Source organism: Dendrobates tinctorius, unplaced genomic scaffold (assembly GCF_039654945.1).
Source record: "Dendrobates tinctorius isolate UK_male_01 unplaced genomic scaffold, ASM3965494v1 ptg000316l, whole genome shotgun sequence".
Classification (NCBI taxonomy): domain Eukaryota; kingdom Metazoa; phylum Chordata; class Amphibia; order Anura; family Dendrobatidae; genus Dendrobates; species Dendrobates tinctorius.
Genome location: NW_027361983.1, coordinates 53064 through 78006, shown reverse-complemented (window position 1 = coordinate 78006; position 24943 = coordinate 53064). Strand labels below are relative to the sequence as shown.

Sequence of the window (24943 nt, the reverse complement as noted above, 5' to 3'; positions counted from 1 at the left end):
CACCATCACCCCCTGTCCTACAGGTTACAGAACAGCTACACGGCCTCTCAGAGGACCAACCAGGACCTGGAGGAAAAGTTACACACCCTGGTAAGACACTGCAGGTCTCCTGCACTAATGGGGGGGCATGCAGAAATGTCCTCCATATTTCTGACATCTGGCTGCAGTAGTAAATCTTGTAGGATGGAGAATGTGTAGTGGATGGCTGTTGTAGTTGTCCGGCTGACTTCCTGTCCAAGGTGAAGGTGGAGCGAATGAGGCCCGGCTGACGGCTTATTCAAGGTGAAGGTGGAGCGAATGAAGCCCGGCTGACGGCTGCTTCAAGGTGAAGGTGGAGCGAATGAGGCCCGGCTGATGGCTTGTCCAAGGTGAAGGTGGAGCGAATGAGGCCCGGCTGACGGCTGCTTCAAGGTGAAGGTGGAGCGAATGAAGCCCGGCTGACGGCTGCTTCAAGGTGAAGGTGGAGCGAATGAGGCCCGGCTGATGGCTTGGTGAAGGTGGAGCGAATGAGCCCGGCTGACGGCTTGTCCAAGGTGAAGGTGGAGCGAATGAGGCCCGGCTGATGGCTTGTCCAAGGTGAAGGTGGAGCGAATAAGCCCGGCTGACGGCTTGTTCAAGGTGAAGGTGGAGCGAATGAGGCCCGGCTGATGGCTTGTCCAAGGTGAAGGTGGAGCGAATAAGCCCGGCTGACGGCTTGTTCAAGGTGAAGGTGGAGCGAATGAGGCCCGGCTGACGGCTTGTTCAAGGTGAAGGTGGAGCGAATGAGGCCCAGCTGATGTCTTGTGCAAGGTGAAGGTGGAGCATATGAGGCCTGGCTGATTTCTTGTTCAAGGTGAAGGTGGAGCGAATGAGGCTCGGCTGATGGCTTGTTCAAGGTGAAGGTGGAACATATGAGGCCCGGCTGATGGCTTGGTGAAGGTGGAGCGAATGAGGCCCGGCTCACGGCTTGTTCAAGGTGAAGATGGAGCGAATGAGGCCCGGCTGACGGCTTGTTCAAGGTGAAGGTGGAGCGAGTGAGGCCCGGCTGTTGGCTTGTCCAAGGTGAAGGTGGAGCGAATGAGGCCCGGCTGATTTCTTGTCCAAGTTGAAGGTGGAGTGAATGAGGCCCGGCTGATGGCGTGGTTGTGGTGATGGAGCGAATGAGGCCCGGCTGACGGTGCGTCCAAGGGGATGGTGGAGCGAACGAGGCCCGGCTGACGGCATGGTTGTGGTGATGGAGCGAATGAGGCCCGGCTGACGGTGCGTCCAAGGGGATGGTGGAGCGAATGAGGCCCGGCTGACGGCATGGTTGTGATGATGGAGCGAATGAGGCCCGGCTGACGGCGTGGTTGTGATGGAGTAGATGAGGCCCGGCTGATGGTGCGTCCAAGGGGATGGTGGAGCGAATGAGGCCCGGCTGACGGCGTGGTTGTGATGATGGAGCGAATGAGGCCCGGCTGACGGTGCGTCCAAGGGGTTGGTGGAGCGAATAAGGGCCGGCTGATGGCGTGGTTGTGATGATGGAGCGAATGAGGCCCGGCTGACGGCGTGGTTGTGATGATGGAGCGAATGAGGCCCGGCTAACGGTGCGTCTAAGGGGATGGTGGAGCGAATGAGGCCCGGCTGACGGCGTGGTTGTGATGATGGAGCGAATGAGGCCCGGTTGACAGTGCGTCCAAGTGGATGGTGGAGCGAATGAGGCCCGGCTGACGGTATGGTTGTGATGATGAAGCGAATGAGGCCCGGCTGATGCGTGGTTGTGATGATGGAGCGAATGAGGCCCGGCTGACGGCATGGTTGTGATGATGGAGCGAATGAGGCCCGGTTGACAGTGCGTCCAAGGGGATGGTGGAGCGAATGAGGCCCGGCTGACGGCGTGGTTGTGGTGATGGAGTGAATGAGGCCCGGCTGACGGTGCGTCCAAGGAGATGGTGGAGTGAATTAGGCCCGGCTGACGGCGTGGTTGTGGTGATGGAGTGAATGAGTCCTGGCTGATGGTGCGTCCAAGGAGATGGTGGAGTGAATTAGGCCCGGCTGATGCGTGGTTGTGATGATGGAGTGAATGAGGCCCGGCTGACGGTGCGTCCAAGGGGATGGTGGAGCGAAGCGATAAGGGCCGGCTGACGGCATGGTTGTGGTGATGGAGTGAATGAGGCCCGGCTGACGGTGCGTCCAAGGGGATGGTGGAGCGAATGAGGCCCGGCTGACGGCATGGTTGTGATGATGGAGCGAATGAGGCCCGGCTGACGGCATGGTTGTGATGATGGAGCGAATGAGGCCCGGTTGACAGTGCGTCCAAGGGGATGGTGGAGTGAATTAGGCCTGGCTGACGGCGTGGTTGTGGTGATGGAGTGAATGAGGCCCGGCTGACGGTGCGTCCAAGGAGATGGTGGAGTGAATTAGGCCCGGCTGACGGCGTGGTTGTGGTGATGGAGTGAATGAGTCCTGGCTGACGGTGCGTCCAAGGAGATGGTGGAGTGAATTAGGCCCGGCTGTCGGCGTGGTTGTGTTGATGGAGCGAACGAGGCCCGGCTAACGGTGCGTCCAAGGGGATGGTGGAGCAAATAAGGGCCGGCTGACGGCATGGTTGTGATGATGGAGTGAATGAGGCCCGGCTGACGGTGCGTCCAAGGGGATGGTGGAGCGAAGCGATAAGGGCCGGCTGACGGCATGGTTGTGGTGATGGAGTGAATGAGGCCCGGCTGACGGTGCGTCCAAGGGGATGGTGGAGTGAATTAGGCCCGGCTGACGGCGTGGTTGTGATGATGGAGCGAATGAGGCCCGGCTGATGATGTGGTGATGGAGCAGTGAGTGCTGCACGTTGAGCTCTGCTGTATCTTACATGTAATTTTCTTTCTCTTTGTCTCGCGCTGTCGCAGGCCTCATTCAGCCAGAGCTGGATCTATTCAGTTGCGTTTGGTAGCGGTTACGGGGGGCATGGGAGGGATAGTTTTTGGCTTTGTGTGTTATTTCTCCAGAACGTCCCCTTTTTCTCCCGTCTTCCCTCTTTGGTAGCCTTGGTGTTGATAGAGACCCCGCCGGTATGCCTGCCACGCTGGGTCCTCCTGTATGTAGCATGTATGACCTCATGTGTTTCCTCATGACTGCACCTCCCCCGCCCTCTGTCTGCTCCGCGGCATCACTGACCTCCTTCCTTTTGGCACGTCTAGATCAAGAAGGCCGAGATGGACAGAAAAACCCTGGACTGGGAGATTGTGGAGCTGACTAATAAGCTGCTGGACGCCAAGACGACCATCAACAAACTGGAGGAGCTGAACGTGGGTGTTTCCTCCTCTCCTAACGTTTCTACAGCCGTATGAGGCCTGGGTCTGGTGGGAAGGGTCGTAGTTTTCAGAGATCTCATTCGTATAATGTTCTGAAAAGTGGATAAAAATATCCAGGTCACTGAGATGGTGAAGAGCTCGTAGTTCTGACAGGTGTGGGGGTTTTGCTTTTTTGGTTCCCATTGTGGTTCCCGCCTGGAGCGCGGACGGCCCGGGTCGCTCCGATGACCACAACATCAAACTCGCGTAGATTTTATTTAAGGGGTGGAAAAAAATCATTAGTTTGTAGTAAAAAGAAACAAAGCCTTTCACTGAAGGCTTCCCATGAGCCGTGGCGTTTGCAGCTGGGCGAGGGCCTGTTTTCGTGCCGAGCCGATGGTTTATTCTAGTTTTGGTAGGTTCGGTGTTTTTAATCGTCTCCGATATGAATTTTATTCTTTTTGAAGTGAGGTAGACGAAAAACTGCAATTGTGGCAATCTGTTTTTATTCCTTGCTCTCTATGGTTTTTACTGTAGGGGTTAATATCGTATTTTGATGGATTCTTTACGGACGGGGCGATGTCGTGTGTATCGTATTTGTGTCTCTTCTAAAAAGAAATAACGTTTTAGACTTGAAAAAACTGTAATCTTATTTTTTCCTCTTATTTTTTTGTTAGTCCCTCAGGGGACGGGCACCTGGGGCCTGGGGGTGTCGTGTGGGAAAATGGCACCTGGGACACTTCCACATTCCCTCGTGAAGCCTCTTCATGGTGCTGCCCACATGGTCTCCTGACCAGTCTCGGGCTGTCAGTCTGTCCCAATCAAAAGCCGGACTCATTGCTCAGGACAGACCTCCACTCCAGCCTCCATTGCGGTCCTTGTCTACTCTACTCCATGATGGCCTATGAGAACGGTGGTGTGGACTTTGGTGGCCGGACGTCTGGCTCGTAGCCCATTGTCTTTTGATGGTTTGTGTAGATGCTCAGTGACTCCTTACTCTTGGTGTGACTGTCACTTGCAGTACAGACCGGATCACTGCACGCCTTTCTCTTAATCCAATGAGGCCACGTGGGCAGCGCCATGAAGAGGCTTCATGAGGGGATGTCGCGCTCGTCCTACTCCCCAACATTATGTTGTGGGATATAGTGTTCGCTAGCTGAACTCCTCGAGTTTTCATTCCCGGTCACTAACCTTTCGGTGGTGGAACCAGCGGTGCGGCCATTTTTCCAGTGCTCCAGGAACAGTTTTTCCACACGACATCCCAGGGCCGCGTGTTCCTTGCTTTGCTGTGAGCGACTGTGTGACCTGATCCTATTCCCGTTCCTGCAGTGTCTCCAGACTTGTCTCCCTCGAGCACATAGGGGACGTCATTGGTTGGTGATTACACAGGAGCTGCGTACACAGGAGCTGTTGGCAGTGGATCCTGATGCGTTGAGCAAATCAGTTAATAACATTCCTTATACGACCATTAATAACCTCAGTGACCGCAGCTGTGGTTGGAGGCACCAAGGTTTCTGATTTGAGGCTCAGACTTCGGACTGGAGACATCCTGTGCAGATCAGTGACTTCTCCATCCTTTCGTTTCCATCTTTCCACCACTTCTCCTTTGTTTGGTAATTTCGCTGTTGAGGGTATCGTTCCTCCCATCACCAGTCCTCGTGGGGGCAGATTTCAGTTACTTTTATGGATGGTGAAGATCTGGGGTTGTTGGTTGTAATAATCACCTGGGCAGGTTAACGGTGCAACTATTTTGTATTCCTTACATCCATGGTCTAAGGCTATGTGCCCACGTAGCGTTTTAAACCGGACACTCAAAACCAGACTCCTTCCCAGGAAACGCGCGTTTTTTTCCGCGATTATGATCGCGTTTTTGCCGCGATTTTTGCGTGCGGAATTCAAGCACTTTCCAAGCGATTTGAAGCATCGCTTGGAAAGTGATTAACAGGTTGGTCACACTCGTCAAACATAGTGTTTGACAAGTGTGAGCAGCTTTTTACTATTGAGGCCGCCTATGCGGCATCAATAGTAAAAGAAAGAATGTAAAAAAAATGCTAAAAGAATAAAAAATCGGGGTATATTTACCTTCCGACGTCCCGCGCAGCCTCAGCGACGCTCCCGTTCCCAGCGATGCCTTGCGAGACCTGTGATGACGTTGGTCTCGCGTTGCTATAGTGATCTCACGAGATCGCTAGAGTAACGCGAGACTACGTCATCACAGGACCTTGCCGCAAGGCATCACTGGGAACGCTGAGGCCGGGAATACAGCGCGGGACGTCGAAAGGTAAATATACCCCGATTTTTTTTTTTATTCTTTTTGTTACAGGGGTATGGTGCCCAGGGCCTGGAGGACAGTCTCCTCTCCTCCACACCGTGGGTACCAACCGCACATGAGACGCTTAACTTCGCGCATGGTGGGCATAGCCACATGTGGGAAGTAAGCGATTCTCATGCATTCCTATGGGTGCGGAATCGCGGCAATTCTTTGCGATTCCGCACAAAAGAATGATCATGTTGTGATTTTTTTCCGCTATGTGATTCTGCCACGGAAAAAAAACCGCAGCATTAGCACAGCATGTGCGGAATGCCATAGGAATGCATGGGGGGCGTTCTGTACAAGATTTTTGAACGTTTTCGCGCCGAAAATCGCGGCAAAAAACGCTTAAAAATCGCATCGTGGGCACACAGCCTTAAGCAATTGCGGGGAGATGGTCACAATGCAATGTCCCCAGGATCCCATCCTGGGGCCGATAGAGAGCATCGCCTGGTAGGGGGGCAGTGGAACTATCTCCCAACTTTAGGTTGGCCCACAGCTTTTGTATCTCCTGCTCCAGCTGGCTACAACAGTCCTTAAGATAGTTCCTCACATCCAGATGACAGATATTGCAACCATAGCACCTGCCGGCAACAACATATAGTACAGCCCCAACCGGGGTTCTCCAAATGTCTATGTGGGTGATGGGCAGAAGAGCAGACCTGTATTCCATTAAAGCACCAGAAGCAACACAAAAAAAACCCCTAAAATATAGCTTTTAATTCAATCACTAAAAACATTAGTAGAAATGACTAAAAGAGGGGGGGGATCGAGGACAAAAAATGAAGGGTGGCAGAAATACTGTTATATCTATGTAGTCATAACAAAATATGGACCAAAGGCTAAATTGCCCTAGTCCTTCCTAGCCGCAGAGGTTGGCACCCTAGTTGTTGACGATATGGCGCCCCTGCTCAGCGTCGGTATCCCTAATAGCCCCTAAGCCTCCCTACGTAGACAAAAAAGGACACAAAAAATGTACACACACACTTATGATACCGAAAACAAAAGTGAAGAGACCTAAATAGTCTCATAGACAATACTAAAGTGCTATGAACTTATCTCGTAGTAATTCTGATAATGTAGATACCCCACAATATAAGCTTATCTCGTAGTAAAAAGGGGGTAGTATCAAAATGCAGCTTTAGATAAGACTTATCTCGTAGTCACCAAAAATGCAAATAATTGCAATTGCAGCTTATTAGCATTTTTGGTGACTACGAGATAAGTCTTACCTAAAGCTGCATTTTGATACTACCCCCCTTTTTACATAGCTATATAACAGTATTTCTGCCACCCTTCATTTTTTGTCCTCGATTTCCCCCCCCCCCCTCTTTTAGTCATTTCTACTAATGTTTTTAGTGATTGAATTAAAAGCTATATTTTAAGGGTTTTTTTTTTGTTGCTTCTGGTGCTTTAATTGATTCAACAATCCCATATCAATTTCTTTTGGAGGTCTGTTTTTTCAGACCTGTATTCCACCAGATGGGAGCCATTGTTCATTGGGCTGTTCCTGAAGCGAATCTCTTTGCAGAGGAAGCCAGAGACTTTAAAATCTACAGCTCCCATTCAGGACATTCTTCCACAGGATTGGAGGAAGATGGGGGAAGTAGTGATCATTCATTGTTTGTTCAAATAATCTGCATATTTATCCTACGTTGTGCGTATTACATCATCAGCCCGCTGTAGTTTACCGATCAGCAGGCATTCACAAATTAACATACGATATAAGTCACGGTACAGTCTCATATGAAACAATGGCTCCATTGAGGCCTCTGAGACACTATCAAGAGTAATGGAACGATCGCTTTCACCTGGATCTTATGTAGACAGACCATTGCTTCTCACAGAATGAGGATATCATCAAAAAGTGACTCTCCTCTATTCTATAGAGTCATTACACACAGAGTGATCTATTTCATGGGTTTATTTCTGGTAATGTTGATGATTATGGCTTACAGCCAATGAAAACCCAGAAGTCATTATCTCAGGAAATTAGAATACTTTATAACACCAGCTTGAAAAATGATTGTAAAATCTGAAATGTCCTCCTGAAATGTCTGATCAGTAAATGCTCTCAATACTTGGTCGGGGCTCCTTCTGCATCAATTACTGCATCAATGCGGCGTGGCATGGAGGCGATCAGCCTGTGGCACTGCTGAGGGGTTATGGAAGCCCAGGTTGCTTTGATCGCAGCCTTCAGTTCATCTGCATTGTTGGGTCTGGTGTCTCTCATCTTCCTCTTGACAATACTCCATAGATTCTCTATGGGGTTAAGGTCAGGCGAGTTTGCTGCCAATCAGGCCCAGTGATACTGTTGTGTGTACACCAGGTATTGGTACTTTTGGCAGTGTGGACAGGGGCCAAGTCCTGCTGGAGAATGACATTTCCATCTCCATAAAGCTTGTCGGCAGAGGGAAGCATGAAGAACTCTAGAATGTCCTGGTAGACGGCTGCGCTGACTTTGGCCTTGATAAAACACTTTTGACCTACACCAGCAGATGACATGGCTCTCCAAACCATCACTGATGGTGGAGAATGTCACACTAGACCTCCAGCAGCTTGGATTGTGGCCTCTCCACTCTTCCTCCATCCATAATCATCAGCATTACCAGAAATAAACATGTGAGATATATCCCTCTGTGTAATGACTCTATATGACCAGTGTAACGGGGCCTTCTGTGCTGTAATACCTCTTACATTACCACCCCGTGTTTCAGGAGGTCCACTCTGCTTTTCCTCACTTCTGGATGAAGGGTGCTGGCTCGAAAGTCTTTGTAACATGGGAACATATAAAAGATCACTGCTTCTCCATGTATTTCCAGTGTGACATTTTACTCACCGGTCTCAGAATATATCTACATACAGAGGACAAGACAATCAATATGTGGCGGGCCAGTAGATAACAGGCTCCAATTAAGACGCCAGACGTACATTACAATAGCCGCAGGTGGCCAGCGACCCCCGATCATTTACCGTGGGATTTACAAAGGTGGGGGGAGGTCAGAAGTGGGATATCTCGTTACCTCTGCCCAGGGGTCGCAGCCGGTTGGTTGCTGCATTAGGGGTATGCATCTCACATTGCACCTATTATACATACATCTCCTATTCAGGGTGCTTGGGGGTTCTGTAACACGGCTCCCCCTTTTCAGCGACACGATCGGCATACAAAGTCTGATCCTATGTCTATGGGGTTGGTACAAGTTCCGTTTGTCGACTTAGTCCATCGGCGTTACCGTTTTTGTTTGGTTGCAACTTCTTGAATGCCCATACTACTGCCAGGCACTCCTTCTCGATGGCCACATAGCTTACTTCACGGGGCAGTAGTTTCCGGCTCAGGTAAGCTACCGGGTGTTCTTGGCCGTCCGGCCCCACTTGGCTCAGCACTGCCCCCAATCCAAACATAGAAGCGTCTGTGTGAACAAGGAAACGTTTAGTTGGATCGGGTGCGGCCAATACAGGGGTATTGGTGAGGGAGTCCTTTAGTTGGCGGAAGGCTTCCTCACACTCTGAGGTCCAGGTTACCTGGCGGGGTTGGTTCTTACGGGTCAGATCAGTGAGGGGCTTGGCTACGCTGCTGTAATTGGGGACAAATTTCTATAATACCCTGCTGTCCCTAGAAACGCCATGACCTGGGTTTTAGTGCATGGGGTGGGCCATTTGGCTATGGCCTCAATCTTGGCTGGTTCTGGTCGCTGTTTCCCACTTCCCACCCAATGCCCTAAATACTGAACCTCTGCTTTGCCCACGTGACACTTGTTTGGGTTCAGGGTGATTCCGGCCTGGTGGACCCTGTCCAATACTGTTTCTAGGTGATTTAGATGCTCTTCCCATGTCGCACTGTAGATGGCGATGTCGTCCAGGTAGGCACAAGCATAGTCCTGGAGACCAGCCAGAAGCCGGTCAGCCAGCCTTTGGAAGGTCGCCGGGGCATTCTTCATCCCGAATGGCATAACTCGAAACTGGAATAAGCCGAACGGGGTGACAAATGCCGACTTGGGAATAGCATCAGGACTAAGGGGAATCTGCCAGTAGCCTTTGCATAGATCGATGGTGGTCAAGTACTTTGCCCCCGCCAGCCGGTCTATCAACTCATCCACACGCGGCATGGGGTATGCATCCGTCACTGTTTTCTCATTGAGCTTACGATAGTCTACACAAAACCTTGTAGTCCCATCCTTCTTGGGCACTAACACTACGGGGGATGCCCAGGGACTATCTGACTCTTCAATGACCCCTAAAAACGCAGCATCTCTTGTCGCATCCCTTCTCGTACAGACTCAGGGACGTGGAAGGGGGGTTGTCTCGGGGGGGGGGGGGGGGGGGTCTGATCCTGGGTTGTGTTGTGCCAGGCGGGTGCACCCCGGTCTCTCTGAAAACATCCTCTGTCGCTGCCTCAACAACGCCTCCTCCTGCTGTCTCTCCCGGGGGCCTAGGTCTTCACCCAAGTGTACCTGGTCCCATGTTTTAAACTGAGTCCTTTCCCTTAAGACATCCGGCAAGGGAAGTCCGGCTAAATCTTCTGCTTCAGGTGCACAGATGGCCACTACCTCTTCAGGGGGCTCCCGGTAGGGCTTCAGCATATTCACGTGGAACATGCGGATAACCCTGGGGTCGTCACAATCGGCGACATTATAGGTTGTGTCGGCTACTTTCCCCACTACCTGGTAGGGCCCCTGCCATGCAGCTTGAAACTTATTCTGCTTAGTGGGCTCTAACACCAGGACCTTCTGTACTATCTCAAAGGTGCGTTCTCTGGCCCTCCGATCGTACCATATGCGCTGGCGCCGCTGGGTCTCCTGCATGTTCCCACGTACAGCCTAAGTCAGCTCCTGTAGGCGGTCCCGGAATTCCAGCACATAGGGTACAATAGGTACCCCTTCTATGGTTCCCTCCCCTTCCCAGTGTTTCAGCACTAAGTCTAGGGGTCCCCTTACACGCCTCCCATAAAACAGTTCGAACGGGGAGAACCCCGTGGATTCTCAGGGCACCTCCCGATAGGCAAACAGGAGGTGTGGCAAGAATTTCTCCCAGTCCCTGTAGGTCCTTGTAAAAGTCCCAATGAGTTTTAATGTTCCGTTAAGACGTTCACACAACCCATTGGTTTGCGGGTGGTACGGGACGCTTCTAATGGACTTTACGCCGCACAGCTTCCACAGTTGGTTGGTCACCTCTGCTGTAAACTGGGTACCCTGGTCTGAGATAATCTCCCGGGGAAATCCAACCCGTGAGAGAACCTGGAGCAGGGCGGCCGCCACCGTCTCTGCCAGTATGTTAGGTAACGCAACCGCCTCTGGATACCGTGTGGCATAATCTACCACTGTCAATATATACTTTTTCCCTGACGGACTGGGTTTGGCTAACGGCCCTATCAGATCGACCGCTACTCGGCTAAATGGTTCCTCCACAATGGGGAGGGGGCGTAATTTGGTCTTGCATCGATCCCCCCTCTTGCCAATGCGCTGGCAACTGTCACAGGTCTGGCAGTACTGACGAACATCATAGGTTACCCCCGGCCAAAAGAAGTTTTGTGTCAGACGATGCCTGGTGCGACTGACGCTGAGGTGCCCGGCCAAGGGTATGTCATGAGAGATGTAGTAGCTCCTACCTATACTTCTTGGGAACTACCAGCTGTCGTTTTATAGTGGGGCTCGTCCCTGTGTGGTGCTGCTCTGTGATCCGGTAGAGGAGTCCCTGCTTCCATACAAACTGTTCCCCTTCCAGTACTCCTCTCCCCTCCTGTGCCTTCCCACGATATCCCTCTAATGAAGGATCCTCAAGTAACTCCCTCTTAAATTCATCTGGGGTGGCCCAAGAAATGTGTCTGGCTATGGGAATACGTGCAGGGCTGGGATGTCTTACCTGGGCCTCCTCTGAGTTTGATTCCGCCTCCGCAGCTCGAGCTTGTCTCCGGGTGGTCACAGGATAGGTCTCAGCCAGAGGGGCCACCGAGAATGCAGACAACATGGGCCCCTAGTCATTTCCCAGCAAGACGTCCGCAGGTAAATCCTCCATCAGGCCGACCTCAACAAGGCCATCCCCGACTCCCCAGTTCAGGTGAATCCTGGCAGTGGGCAGTCGATGTATGGCTACACGGACAGCCACTGTCCGGTCCGTCTTCTCTTGGTCCCAGACGAGATGAGGCTTCACAAGGGTCAAACTTGCTCCGGAATCTTAGTCCCTGCATACATTTCCCATTAACCCACTATGACGTAAGCGCATCCTGTGCCACCAATATGTCACGATCCCACCACTGACCCAGGTGTGTCAGCGGACGGAGGGACATGACGCACTGCCGGCACACGGCTATCACAGGCACAGTGGGGGCTTATCTTAGTTATCCCACCACCGGCACCATGTGACAAAAATATACAGCAAGCTAATCTTGCCCTAACAATTTATCGCTGGGGGGTATTTTGGATGCCCTACCACTGCTAACAACCTTCCAAGAACTGCGGGGATTTATATATATCCCACTTTCTCCGTTACACTTTGGAACTCGCAGCTCTCCGGCGCCCCCGTTACCCTCAGGTCAGTCAGGGAACTGCACCTAGGATAATTAGTCGCCGGATGGGCTGCTTGTTGTGCACGGGCAATTAGACTACTGCAGTAAGGGAATTATCAATGCGTTGGCCTCAGCCACTCATTCAGCAATATAAGACCCTTCTGTACTGCCAACTAGCCTAACCAACCGCACACACCACGCTGCCACCATTCACTTAATCAAAGAGTTAATTAAGCGGGCCCGTGGCAAACCCCCAAATTAGTAGCGATTATCTAAAAAAGGCGCATAGTTCGTTTCTTAGAGCATGAAGGCAGACTGATAATTTTATCATTTATTCCCAAAATGTGGGCAGTGATTACATAGATAAAGTTGCTATAAATTGGGACATTAAATATGTACAATTCAAATATGAAAACAACAAGGATTAAAAAACGAGTGACACTTACATGTGCTTAGTTGGTATTAGGCAGACCATGTGGCTCGGGGGAGGGGCAGCCAACCACATATCCCCGGACATCTGCACGTCTTGTCAGCATCAAAACTCCAGCTTAACTGAATGAATTTTGGGAGGGAATACCTTATCCCTTTGGGTTTGTGACCTCACGAAAGGGGCGGTCTGGTGAGGTTCAACCCCCCTACTCTCTAAGTTTTAATTTAACTAAAAACTTATAATAACCATATCTTAACGAGGGAAGCTCGTATAAACACACCGATGGTATCATGTTTCTCAGTTTACCGAATACTATAAGACAACATCAAGCATGCCATAATTAAGACACTCCATTTGGGAGCAATCCATATCTCCGTTTCTGGAGGGGTTTGACCCGTGAAAACTAGGGGGTAGGAAGCTGGTTTCGTGCCCTTTGCAGAAATGTAATTATTATATCTCTGCCGCGAGGGAGGTGCATGATAGAGCTTCTTTTTAATATTTCCTATACCTGTATCCAGCCTCATGTTTCAGAACAAAAGACATGCTCTCAACTCAGCTCAATTAACATTCCTTTCTGTGGAGAGGAGCCAAATGCTTGTAACAGGAAGTGTCCTATTACCAATGCGGGCACAGAGCTGTTAAGGAGGGGGGATGCTGCAGCTATGGCAGGCCACAATGTCCTCAGTGGAGTGAAATGGGAGATTTCTAGCATGTTCCAGAAACATCATGCCTTACAGTACATTACACCCACACCGCCTGTCGATTGCTATTGTTGATTATCTGCCTGGGCTGCCTGCACAGGGTCTACTTCATGCAGCATTTCCTCCATCTCTTGCATCCCCGGATTAGTCCTAGCCCCCAATGCCGGGTCAGCTTCGCCTTGGTTGTAGTGTACGGCGGCCCAGTTGACGGTAGTCGCTCCCGCCTTTGGCCACTGGGTACGCTAAGTCCAGTTAGGACATTGTCTTTGCAGGTGCCCCAGCTGATGGCAGGTGTAGCATCGCGCCCCAGGGGGACTCTGGTAGGCCGGGGTTTTAGCTGGTCCCCCGACAATCTTCTGTGGTTTGGGGCCCTCCAGGTCCATGGGCGGGCCCCTAGTGACATTCTTTGATCCTGGCAACTGAGACCTCCTGGCATCATGATGTTCATCGGCCAGACGAGCGGCCTCCTCAAGAGTCATTGGCCGTCTGTCCCGAAGCCATTCTTGTGTCTCGGGGTTTAGTCCAGTAAAGTATCGTTCTAACAGGAAGAGCTGGAGGACGTCCTCCTTAGTGGTTGCTTGGCTCCCTTGTACCCACAGTAGCAGTGACAGCCGTAGTTTACAGGCCCATTCAGCGTGGTTATCGGTTACGCGTTTTATAAGTCCGTGGAACTTTTGGCGGTAGGCCTCTGGTGTCAGCGCATACCGGGCCAAGATCACTTCTTTGACCCGCTCATAGTCCATACAGTCCTCATCAGGTATCGTGCGAAAGGCGTCCACTGCCCGGCCTGTCAGCTTGCTGGCGAGAACCTGAACCCGTTCCTCCGGCTTCACTTGATGAAGGGCACACTGCCGCTCAAAATCCTGCAGAAAGCCATCAATGTCTTCCTCTGCTTCCCCCAACTGTCGGAAGGCATTATACTGGATCTTTTTGTGGCTTACTGTTGAAGGTACCTGGTCGAAGGCCAGAGCTCCCCCTGCTCGCTGACTCTCCTCTCTCTGCTCTGCCATCGCCATCTTGGCCAGCTCCACTTTGGTCCGCTCTGCCATCTCCATCTTGGCTAGCTCTATCCTGGTCCGCTCGGCCATCTTTTCCTTCAGATCAGTACGCACATCAGCCATCACCTCTCGTATGATCTCTACTGCAGGGTTTAGGCCATAGAACGCCAATCTGTTCTTTACCTCCCTCTGGAATTCGGTCTCCTCCACGTTCACATTGGGGGGCGCTGCACTGTCGTGTTCCATGATGGCTGCTAGCAAATCCGCTTTTGTTTTGTTGCTGGCGATCAACCCTCGGGCTTCCACCAGATCTTTTAATGTAGTCCTCTTTAACTTCTGGTAGTTATTTTCCATTCATTCCTTTCCTCCTGTAGAAGGGGTATCATATCCCCCTGGCTGCCACCAGTGTAATGGGGACTTCTGTGCTCTAGTACCTCTTACATTACCACCCCGTGTCTCAGGAGGTCCACTCTGCTTTTCCTCGCTTCTGAATGAAGGACGCTGCATCGAAAGGCTTTGTAACATGGGAACATATAACAGATCACTGCTTCTCCACGGATTTCCAGTGTGATAACATTTTACTCACCGGTCTCAGAATATATCTACATACAGAGGGCAGGACAATCAATATGTGGCGGGCCAGTAGATAACAGGCTCCAATTAAGACGCCAGACGTACATTACAATAGCCTCAGGTGGCCGGCGACCCCCGATCATTTACTGTGGGATTTACAAAGGTGGAGGGAGGTCAGAAGTGGGATATCTCGTTTACCTCTGCCCAGGGGTCGCAGCCGGTCGGTTGCTGCATTAGGGGTATGCATCTCACATTGCACCTATCATACATACATCTCCTATTCGGGGTGCTGGGGGGTTCGGTAACTTTTTGTATTGAAGAACTGAAATTTACCCTTTGATGGTCTAATTTGTGAGAAGCCCTTGTAAGATCCGAACCGCGCTGCTCCTCTGCTCACTGTCTGAATGGAAACTATGTCACCAGAGCTGCCTGCAGGATGTCATCAGGTGGACTGGACCACATACATTCCTCAAGGGGATGGGGGAGACAGAAAATCCTCTCCACTGCTGATGACTGCACAGCTCCTGTCACACAGCTATAATGGAGATGAGAGCTCGGCCTCATGACAGCAACACTAATATGAGCTCATCTACGAGGGGGGATCACAATGTCATCCAAGCAGGCAGTGAGCACCGACTCTAGCTTACCATGTGACTGCACCAGCAGAATAGTGAGTACAGCTCTGGAGTATAATACAGGATGTAACTCAGAATCAGTAATGTAATGTATGTACACAGTGACTGCACCAGCAGAATAGTGAGTGCAGCTCTGGTGTGTAATACAGGATATTACTCAGGATCAGTAATGTATGTACACAGTGACCGCACCAGCAGAATAGTGAGTGCAGCTCTGGAGTATAATACAGGATATAACTCAGGATCAGTAATGTAATGTATGTACACAGTGACTGCACCAGCAGAATAGTGAGTGCAGCTCTGGAGTATAATACAGGATGTAACTCAGGATCAGTAATGTATGTACACAGTGACCGCACCAGCAGAATAGTGAGTGCAGCTCTGGAGTATAATACAGGATATAACTCAGGATCAGTAATGTAATGTATGTACACAGTGACTGCACCAGCAGAATAGTGAGTGCAGCTCTGGAGTATAATACAGGATGTAACTCAGGATCAGTAATGTATGTATACAGTGACTGCACCAGCAGAATAGTGAGTACAGCTCTGGAGTATAATACATTACATTACTGATCCTGAGTTACATGCTGTATGTACACAGTGACTGCACCAGCAGAATAGTGAGTGCAGCTCTGGGATATAATACAGGAGGTAACTCAGGATCAGTAATGTAATGTATGTACACAGTGACAGCACCAGCAGAATAGTGAGTGCAGCTTTGGAGTATAATACAAGATGTAACGCAGGATCAGTAATGTATGTACACAGTGACTGCACCAGCAGAATAGTGAGTGCAGCTCTGAGGTATAATACAGGATGTAACTCAGGATCAGTAATGTATGTACACAGTGACTGCACCAGCAGAATAGTGAGCGCAGCTCTGGAATATAATACAGGATGTAACTCAGGATCAGTAATGTAATGTATGTACACAGTGACTGCACCAGCAGAATAGTGAGTGCAGCTCTGGAGTATAATACAGGATGTAACTCAGGATCAGTAATGTAATGTATGTACACAGTGACTGCACCAGCAGAATAGTGAGTGCAGCTCTGGAGTATAATACAGGATGTAACTCAGGATCAGTAATGTAATGTATGTACACAGTGCCTGCACCAGCAGAATAGTGAGTGCAGCTCTGGGGTATAATACAGGATGCAACTCAGGATCAGTAATGTAATGTATGTTCACAGTGACTGCACCAGCAGAATAGTGAGTGCAGCTCTGGAGTATAATACAGGATGTAACTCAGGATCAGTAATGTAATGTATGTACACACTGACTGCACCAGCAGAATAGTGAGTGCAGCTCTGGAGTATAATACATTATAAGCTTTTTTTATGTAGTCAGTGACTGCGTTATATATTGAAGCACAGGTCGTCCTCAGTGTTCTGTTATAACGCCTGTCTCTTCTTTTCCAGGAGCGTTACAGACAGGACTGTAATCTCGCTGTGCAGTTGCTGAAATGCAACAAGTCTCACTTCAGGAACCACAAGTTTGCAGATGTTAGTACTGATATTGCGATTGATGTTTCAACTAATGGGTTACACTAGTGCCGAGACCTATGAGCAGTATGGCTGTTCATGTGCATTTTGGTGGAGGTTCTGTGTGACAGAATGTAGATTGGAGGGTTGTGGCATCAGCCCCAGTTTGACTGTGTCCAGGTGGGAGTGTCGGTGCCAGGTCTGGTGTGAGCGCGTGTAGATGGGGGTTGCAGTGCCGGGTCTGGTGTGAGCGCGTGTAGATGGGGGTTGCAGTGCCGGGTTTGGTGTGAGCGAGTGTAGATGGGGGTTGCAGTGCCGGGTCTGGTGTGAGCGCGTGTAGATGAGGGTTGCAGTGCCGGGTCTGGTGTGAGCGAGTGTAGATGGGGTTGCGGTGTCGGGTCTGATGTGAGCTCATGTAGATGGGAGTGTCGGTGCCAGGTCTGGTGTGAGCGCGTGTAGATGGGGGTTGCGGTGCCGGGTCTGGTGTGAGCGCGTGTAGATGAGGGTTGCGGTGTCGGGTCTGATGTGAGCTCCTGTAGATGGGAGTGTCGGTGCCAGGTCTGGTGTGAGCGCGTGTAGATGGGGGTTGCAGTGCCGGGTCTGGTGTGAGCTCGTGTAGATGGGGGTTGCGGTGCCGGGTCTGATGTGAGCTCGTGTAGATGGGGTTGCGGTGTCGGGTCTGATGTGAGCTCATGTAGATGGGAGTGTCGGTGCCAGGTCTGGTGTGAGCGCGTGTAGATGGGGGTTGCGGTGCCGGGTCTGGTGTGAGCGTGTGTAGATGAGGGTTGCGGTGTCGGGTCTGATGTGAGCTCCTGTAGATGGGAGTGTCGGTGCCAGGTCTGGTGTGAGCGCGTGTAGATGGGGGTTGCAGTGCCGGGTCTGGTGTGAGCTCGTGTAGATGGGGGTTGCGGTGCCGGGTCTGATGTGAGCTCGTGTAGATGGGGTTGCGGTGCCGGGTCTGGTGTAAGCGCGTGTAGATGGGGTTGCGGTGTCGGGTCTGATGTGAGCTCGTGTAGATGGGAGTGTCGGTGCCGGGTCTGGTGTCAGCGCGTGTAGATGGGAGTTGCAGTGCCGGGTCTGGTGTGAGCTCGTGTAGATGGGGTTGCGGTGTCGGGTCTGATGTGAGCTCATGTAGATGGGAGTGTCGGTGCCGGGTCTGGTGTCGGGTCTGATGGGAGTTGCGGTGTCGGGTCTGATGTGAGCTCATGTAGATGGGAGTGTCGGTGCCGGGTCTGGTGTAAGCGCGTGTAGATGGGAGTTGCAGTGCCGGGTCTGGTGTGAGCTCGTGTAGATGGGGTTGCAGTGCCGGGTCTGGTGTGAGCTCGTGTAGATGGGGTTGCGGTGCCAGGTCTGGTGTGAGCGCGTGTAGATGAGGGTTGCGGTGTCGGGTCTGGTGTGAGCGCATGTAGATGAGGGTTGCGGTGTCGGGTCTGGTGTGAGCGCGTGTAGATGGGGTTGCGGTGTCGGGTCTGATGTGAGCTCCTGTAGATGGGAGTGTCGGTGCCAGGTCTGGTGTGAGCGCGTGTAGATGGGGGTTGCAGTGCCGGGTCTGGTGTGAGCTCGTGTAGATGGGGGTTGCGGGGCCGGGTCTGATGTGAGCTCGTGTAGATGGGGTTGCGGTGCCGGGTCTGGTGTAAGCGCGTGTAGATGAGAGTTGCAGTGCCGGGTCTGGTGTGAGCTCGTGTAGATGGGGTTGCGGTGTCGGGTCTGATGTGAGCTCATGTAGATGGGAGTGTCGGTGCCGGGTCTGGTGTCAGCGCGTGTAGATGGGAGTTGCGGTGTCGGGTCTGATGTGAGCTCATGTAGATGGGAGTGTCGGTGCCGGGTCTGGTGTAAGCGCGTGTAGATGGGAGTTGCAGTGCCGGGTCTGGTGTGAGCTCGTGTAGATGGGGTTGCGGTGCCAGGTCTGGTGTGAGCGAGTGTAGATGGGGGTTGCGGTGTCGGGTCTGATGTGAGCTCATGTAGATGGGAGTGTCGGTGCCGGGTCTGGTGTCAGCGCGTGTAGATGGGAGTTGCGGTGTCGGGTCTGATGTGAGCTCATGTAGATGGGAGTGTCGGTGCCGGGTCTGGTGTAAGCGCGTGTAGATGGGAGTTGCAGTGCCGGGTCTGGTGTGAGCTCGTGTAGATGGGGTTGCGGTGCCAGGTCTGGTGTGAGCGAGTGTAGATGGGGGTTGCGGTGTCGGGTCTGATGTGAGCTCATGTAGATGGGAGTGTCAGTGCCGGGTCTGGTGTGAGCGCGTGTGGGTCTGGTGTGAGTGCGTGTAGATGAGAGTTGCAGTGCCGGGTCTGGTGTGAGCTCGTGTAGATGGGGTTGTGGTGCCAGGTCTGGTGTGAGCGCGTGTAGATGAGAGTTGCAGTGTCGGGTCTGGTGTGAGCTCGTATAGATGGGGTTGTGGTGCCAGGTCTGGTGTGAGCGCGTGTAGATGGGAGTGTCGGTGCCGGGTCTGGTGTAAGCGCGTGTAGATGGGAGTTGGTGTCGGGTCTGGTGTGAGCTCGTGTAGATGGGGTTGCGGCGCCAGGTCTGGTGTTAGCGCATGTAGATGGGAGTGTCGGTGCCGGGTCTGGTGTGAGCGCGTGTAGATGGGGGTTGCGGTGTCGGGTCTGATGTGAGCTCATGTAGATGGGAGTGTCGGTGCCGGGTCTGGTGTGAGCGCGTGTAGATGGAGGTTGCGGTGCCGGGTCTGATGTGAGCTCGTGTAGATGGTAGTTGCGGTGCCGGGTCCAGTGTTAGCGCGTGTAGATGGAGGTTTTGGTGCCGGGTCTGGTGTAAGCGCGTGTAGATGGGAGTTACGGTGCCGGGTCTGGTGTAAGCGCGTTTAGATTGGAGTTGCGGCGTCTGGTTCAGTGTTAGCGCGTGTAGATGATGGTTGTTGTGTCTGGTCCAGTGTGTGTGCACATTTAGATGGGAGTTGCGGCGTCAGGTCCAGTGTGAGCGCGTGTAGATGGGAGTTGCGGTGTCGGGTCCAGTGTTAGCCCGTGTAGATGGGGGTTACCGTGCTGGGTTCAGTGTGAATGCGTGTAGATGGGGTTGCGGTGTCGGGTCCAGTGTGTAGATGGGGTTGCGGTGTCTGGTCCAGTGTGAGCGCTTGTAGATGGGGTTGCGGTGTCTGGTCCAGTGTGAGCGCGTGTAGATGGGGATTGCGGAGACGGGTCCAGTGTTAGCGTGTGTAGATGGGGGTTGCGGTGTCGGGTCCAGTGTTAGCGTGTAGATGTGGGTTGCCGTGCTGGGTTGAGTGTTAGCGCGTGTAGATGGGGGTTGTGGTGCCAGGCCCTATATGTCCTCACTGACTCGCCTGCTCTCTTCTCGCAGTTGCCCTACAAGCTGCAGGACATGGTCAGTAAGCATCTTCAGAGCGCGGCCTCCTCTCTGGGCTCCGGTCAGGACACTCCTCCTCCGGGTCTTTCACATTCAGACGTGGTGCCCACTTCAGTCATTGCCCGTGTTCTGGAGAAGCCAGAATCACTTATTCTTAACTCTGCGACGTCCAGCAGCGGCAGTGGCCCCACCGCCGAGGATGTGTTTGTGCATGTAGACATGAGTGGCTCCACACAGCAAGAGAATGGTGTCCTGCAGAAGCAGAACAGCGTGGACAGTGCTACAGAAGAGCCTCCAGCCTTCGAAAAACTCAGTCCCTACCCAACACCTCCACCGCCCCATCCTCTGTATCCAGGACGTAAGGTTATAGAGTTCTCCGATGAGAAGGTGCGAATCCCCAAAAACAGCCCCCTGCCCAACTGCACCTATGCCACAAGGCAGGCCATATCCCTCAGCCTAGTGCAGGGAGAGGAGGGCAGCCCCGATAGACACCGCACTGTCCCAAACAGCCCTGCATCGTCAGGAGGCTACCCACAGCGTGCACGAAGTGCTGACAACCCCTCCCGCTCTCCGTTAAGTAGTGCGGCCCCCAGCTCGGCCAGCTCAGAGGAGGACATGCTGGCTAATTGGCAAAGGATGTTTGTAGATAAAGCGGCCCCAAGTTCAGAGGGATCCCTGGCTCACCGCACCTCCTTTAGTCGGGACACTGCCCTAGAGTTGCAGCAGAGGTTCAGCCGCTCCATGCAGGAGCTGAGCCACGTGGCGCAAGCGTTCTCTGAACGGGAAATGTCCGGGCACAGCTGGATGAGCAGCCGGGAGAAAGGCTCAGAAAAGGACAACTCTGGCACAAAGAGGGGACAACTCCCCAATGAGTATGGCAAGGAATTCTCCAAGGAGGAGGCCCAAGACCTTCTCTCCGGAGATGTGGAGGAGGAGGACGTGGAGCCCCTGCAGCTGTCCAAAGACATTGACGAGGACCAGGAACTGGAAGATCAAATCCTCCACGCTTGTGAAGAGCAGGAGGATGGTGACATATTAAAGGAGAAACCTCCGAGCAGCCGTCCACACCGAAGCCCTAAACGAATGGGTGTGCACCACCTGCATCGGAAGGACAGTCTGACTCGGGCCCAGGAGCAGGGCAACTTACTGAACTAGCCAGAGAGCACGGTGTTGCTATATATTCTATGTAGAGTGTCTATGGGCGGCGGCCATTACCTTACAGTATATGCAGATTCCCAGGCCCAAGGGTCTCCACGTACAATGCACTACAGTAGGTGGGTTACCCGCCGCACAGCAGAGGACGTGACCGCTCAGTCAGCTGGAGGGGGACGAGTAAACCCCCCCCATATAGACTGAATGGGCCCCTCCCCCGATTCAGGTGCTGCCATATGTAGTGATAGTCCAATGTGTCCCCCCCCTTCCAAGTGACTACGCACATGTCCCACCGTGCTCAACATGGCCACGAGTCAGATGGAGAAATGTAATGAAGGGTAAAAGTGGTCGGAGGGGAGAGCTCCCCTAATCAATACATGTGGGGTCTTCGTTTAGCCGGTTAAATATTGAGTCTCGTGGTCTCCTGACGGCGGCTTGGTGCCCACTGGGTTATTTGTTGGGCGATCTGTTGCTGCAGTGACCTGACCTCCCCTCCGCCGCACTGTCATGGCTGATGGGTAACTCGCCTCTGCCGTATTTCTACAGCCCTGGTGTTGGCGCAGGCTGACGCACCCCCGGTTACGCGTCGGAGCTTTCCACGTCTGCCCCTTCTCTGGTGTTGACTATTTGCAGCTTTTTTTGCTCAGTGGGATGGCGGATTGTGGTGAGCGGACCCCTCGGCGGCCCGCCGGTGTTTTGTGTTCTCTTCTCTGCGTGGCGCCTGTCCCCTGTCCTAGTGCTCATGTCATACTCGTGTCCTTCACGTCTGTATGTAGATGCACATATGTATATATATATTTTTGTATCTGGCGGCCATGTTAGTCCTCCTTGCGTGTCTGGCGCTTCCCGTCCTCTGGATCTCAGACTGTTAACCCCGCGTAGGTTTATTTTCTGACATTTTTCAAAGCTGACGTCTATTTTCCAACGAGAAATAAACTATTTTAAATGAGTTGTGCCTTATTGAGAGAAAACATATCATATACTGGGCACTCAGGGATTTTTGGTGCAAAAAATTAGAATTTTTATACATACAGTAGCCACTAGTAACCAACGTTTCGGACGTGATAGACCTTCATCAGTGTAGTAGGGTTAATTATGAGATGCTAATGTGAATAGCTCACAAATTGTAGACCGAGATCGGATAAAGCAGGGTTCCCCAACTCCAGTCCTCGAGGCCCAACAACAGGTCGTGTTTTCAGGATTTCCTTAGTATTGCTCTGGTGATAACGGCTTCACCTGTACAATACAAGGGAAATCCTGAAAACATCACCTGCTGGCGGCCTTGAGGACTGGAGTTGGGGAACCCTAGGATAGAGGGTGTAGCCCGGCGCATAGGTGGTCAGTGACCTGCAATCAGGTATGTCAAATTAGGTACAAGCCGGATATCCTATGCCGTGGTGACCACCGCAAGACAGGGAGGTGTCTTGTGGGAAGAAGACACTGAGTGATTGCATGGAGAGGGCGGGAAGGTGACGCTCAGTGATTGCATGGTGGGGCGGGAAGGTGACGCTCACTGATTGCATGGAGAGGGCGGGAAGGTGACGCTCAGCGATTGCATGGAGAGGGCGGGAAGGTGACGCTCAGCGATTGCATGGAGAGGGCGGGAAGGTGACGCTCAGCGATTGCATGGAGAGGGCGGGAAGGTGACGCTCAGCGATTGCATGGAGAGGGCGGGAAGGTGACGCTCAGCGATTGCATGGAGAGGGCGCGAAGGTGACGCTCAGCGATTGCATGGAGAGGGCGGGAAGGTGACGCTCAGCGATTGCATGGAGAGGGCGGGAAGGTGACGCTCAGCGATTGCATGGAGAGGGCGGGAAGGTGACGCTCAGCAATTGCATGAAGAGGGCGGGAAGGTGACGCTCAGCGATTGCATGGAGAGGGCGGTAAGGTGACGCTCAGTGATTGCATGGAGAGGGCAGGAAGGGGACGCTCAGTGATTGCATGGAGGGGCGGGAAGGAGATCATAGAATCGTAGAGTTGGAAGGGACCTCCTGGGCCATCTGGTCCAACCCCCTGCTCAAAGCAGGGTTCGCTAAATCATCCCAGTCAGATGTCTGTCCAGCCTCTGTTTGAAGACTTCCATTGAAGGAGAACTCGCCACTTCTCGTGGCAGCTTGTTCCACTCATTGGATGCTCAGTGATTGCATGGAGAGGGCGATTGCATGGTGGGGCGGGAAGGTGATGCTCAGTAATTGCATGGAGGGGCGGGAAGGAGATGCTCAGTGATTGCATGGAGAGGGCGATTGCATGGTGGGGCGGGAAGGTGACGCTCAGTGATTGCATGGTGAGGGCGGAAAGGGGACGCTCAGTGATTGCATGGAGAGGGCGGAAAGGGGACACTCAGTGATTGCATGGAGAGGGCGGGAAGGTGACGCTCAGTGATTGCATGGAGAGGGCGAGAAGGTGACGCTCAGTGATTGCATGGAGAGGCGGGAAGGTGACGCTCAGCGATTGCATGGAGAGGGCGGAAAGGGGACGCTCAGCGATTGCATGGAGAGGGCGGGAAGGTGACGCTCAGCGATTGCATGGAGAGGGCGGGAAGGTGACGCTCAGTGATTGCATGGAGAGGGCGGGAAGGTGACGCTCAGCGATTGCATGGAGAGGGCGGAAAGGGGACGCTCAGCGACTGCATGGAGAGGGCGGAAAGGGGACGCTCAGCGATTGCATGGAGAGGGCGGAAAGGGGACGCTCAGCGATTGCATGGAGAGGGCGGGAAGGGGACGCTCAGCGATTGCATGGAGAGGGCGGGAAGGGGACGCTCAGCGATTGCATGGAGAGGGCGGGAAGGTGACGCTCAGCGATTGCATGGAGAGTGCGGGAAGGTGACGCTCAGCGATTGCATGGAGAGGGCGGAAAGGGGACGCTCAGCGATTGCATGGAGACGGCGGGAAGGTGTGACGCTCAGTGATTGCATGGAGAGGCGGGAAGGTGACGCTCATCGATTGCATGGAGGGGCAGGGATGGCGACTGTCAGCGATTGCATGGAGGGGGAGGGATGGCGACGCTCAGCAATTGCACAGGGAGTGGGAAAGTGACAATCTGATTGCTGAGGGAGGAGGCCGGAAGGTGATGCTGAGTGATTGTGCCGGCTGTTTGGAGGGGGACGGGAGTGTCACTCAGCCCGTATAGTATTTTACATTTGACAACGGCTGTGTTGCTCTTTAGAGTCTGAATCTGCATTGCCCCCACCCTGTAATTTACAGCTGTGAGTAGGGGCTGGAGGCGATAGACTCTTAGGAGCAGAAGTCTTCAGTCTGCACGTTCGGAGCCGTTCAAGAATTAAGTGATTTGGAAAGTGACCGTTATGTCACTGCAGGAGATGTGGCATTTGAGGTTTGAGCTGTCATTGTAGAGCGCAACACAGGAAAAGAAATGTCAATCATGTACTGTGTAAGTGCAGCACAGAGTATTTCAGAAGAAAAGTGTGCGGCTGTAATCTTCCTGCTGTTGGTCGCGCATAGCACCGCCTTCCTCACACGTGCAGCACTCCACTCATGCGCAGCACCGCCTTCCTCACACATGCCCAGCACTCCACATATGCGCAGCACCGCCTTCCTCACACATGCCCAGCACTCCACATATGCACAGCACCGCCTT

At 52.7% G+C, this 24943-nt stretch overlaps 1 protein-coding gene across 6 annotated transcripts in view; it reads left to right on the top strand.

Annotated features, from left to right (window-relative positions):
• Nucleotides 1–22295, top strand: part of TJAP1 (tight junction associated protein 1) — a 54815-nt gene extending 32520 nt beyond the window's left edge. For all 6 annotated transcript variants that reach the window (XM_073561382.1, XM_073561386.1, XM_073561383.1 and 3 more), the window contains 4 exons: nt 24–90; nt 3150–3257; nt 16816–16899; nt 20189–22295. In XM_073561382.1, coding sequence (XP_073417483.1) covers nt 24–90; nt 3150–3257; nt 16816–16899; nt 20189–21349 — 1420 coding nt within the window. In that variant the 3' untranslated portion in view covers nt 21350–22295. The remainder of the gene's footprint in view (nt 1–23; nt 91–3149; nt 3258–16815; nt 16900–20188) is intronic.
• Nucleotides 22296–24943: the final 2648 nt, after the last annotated feature.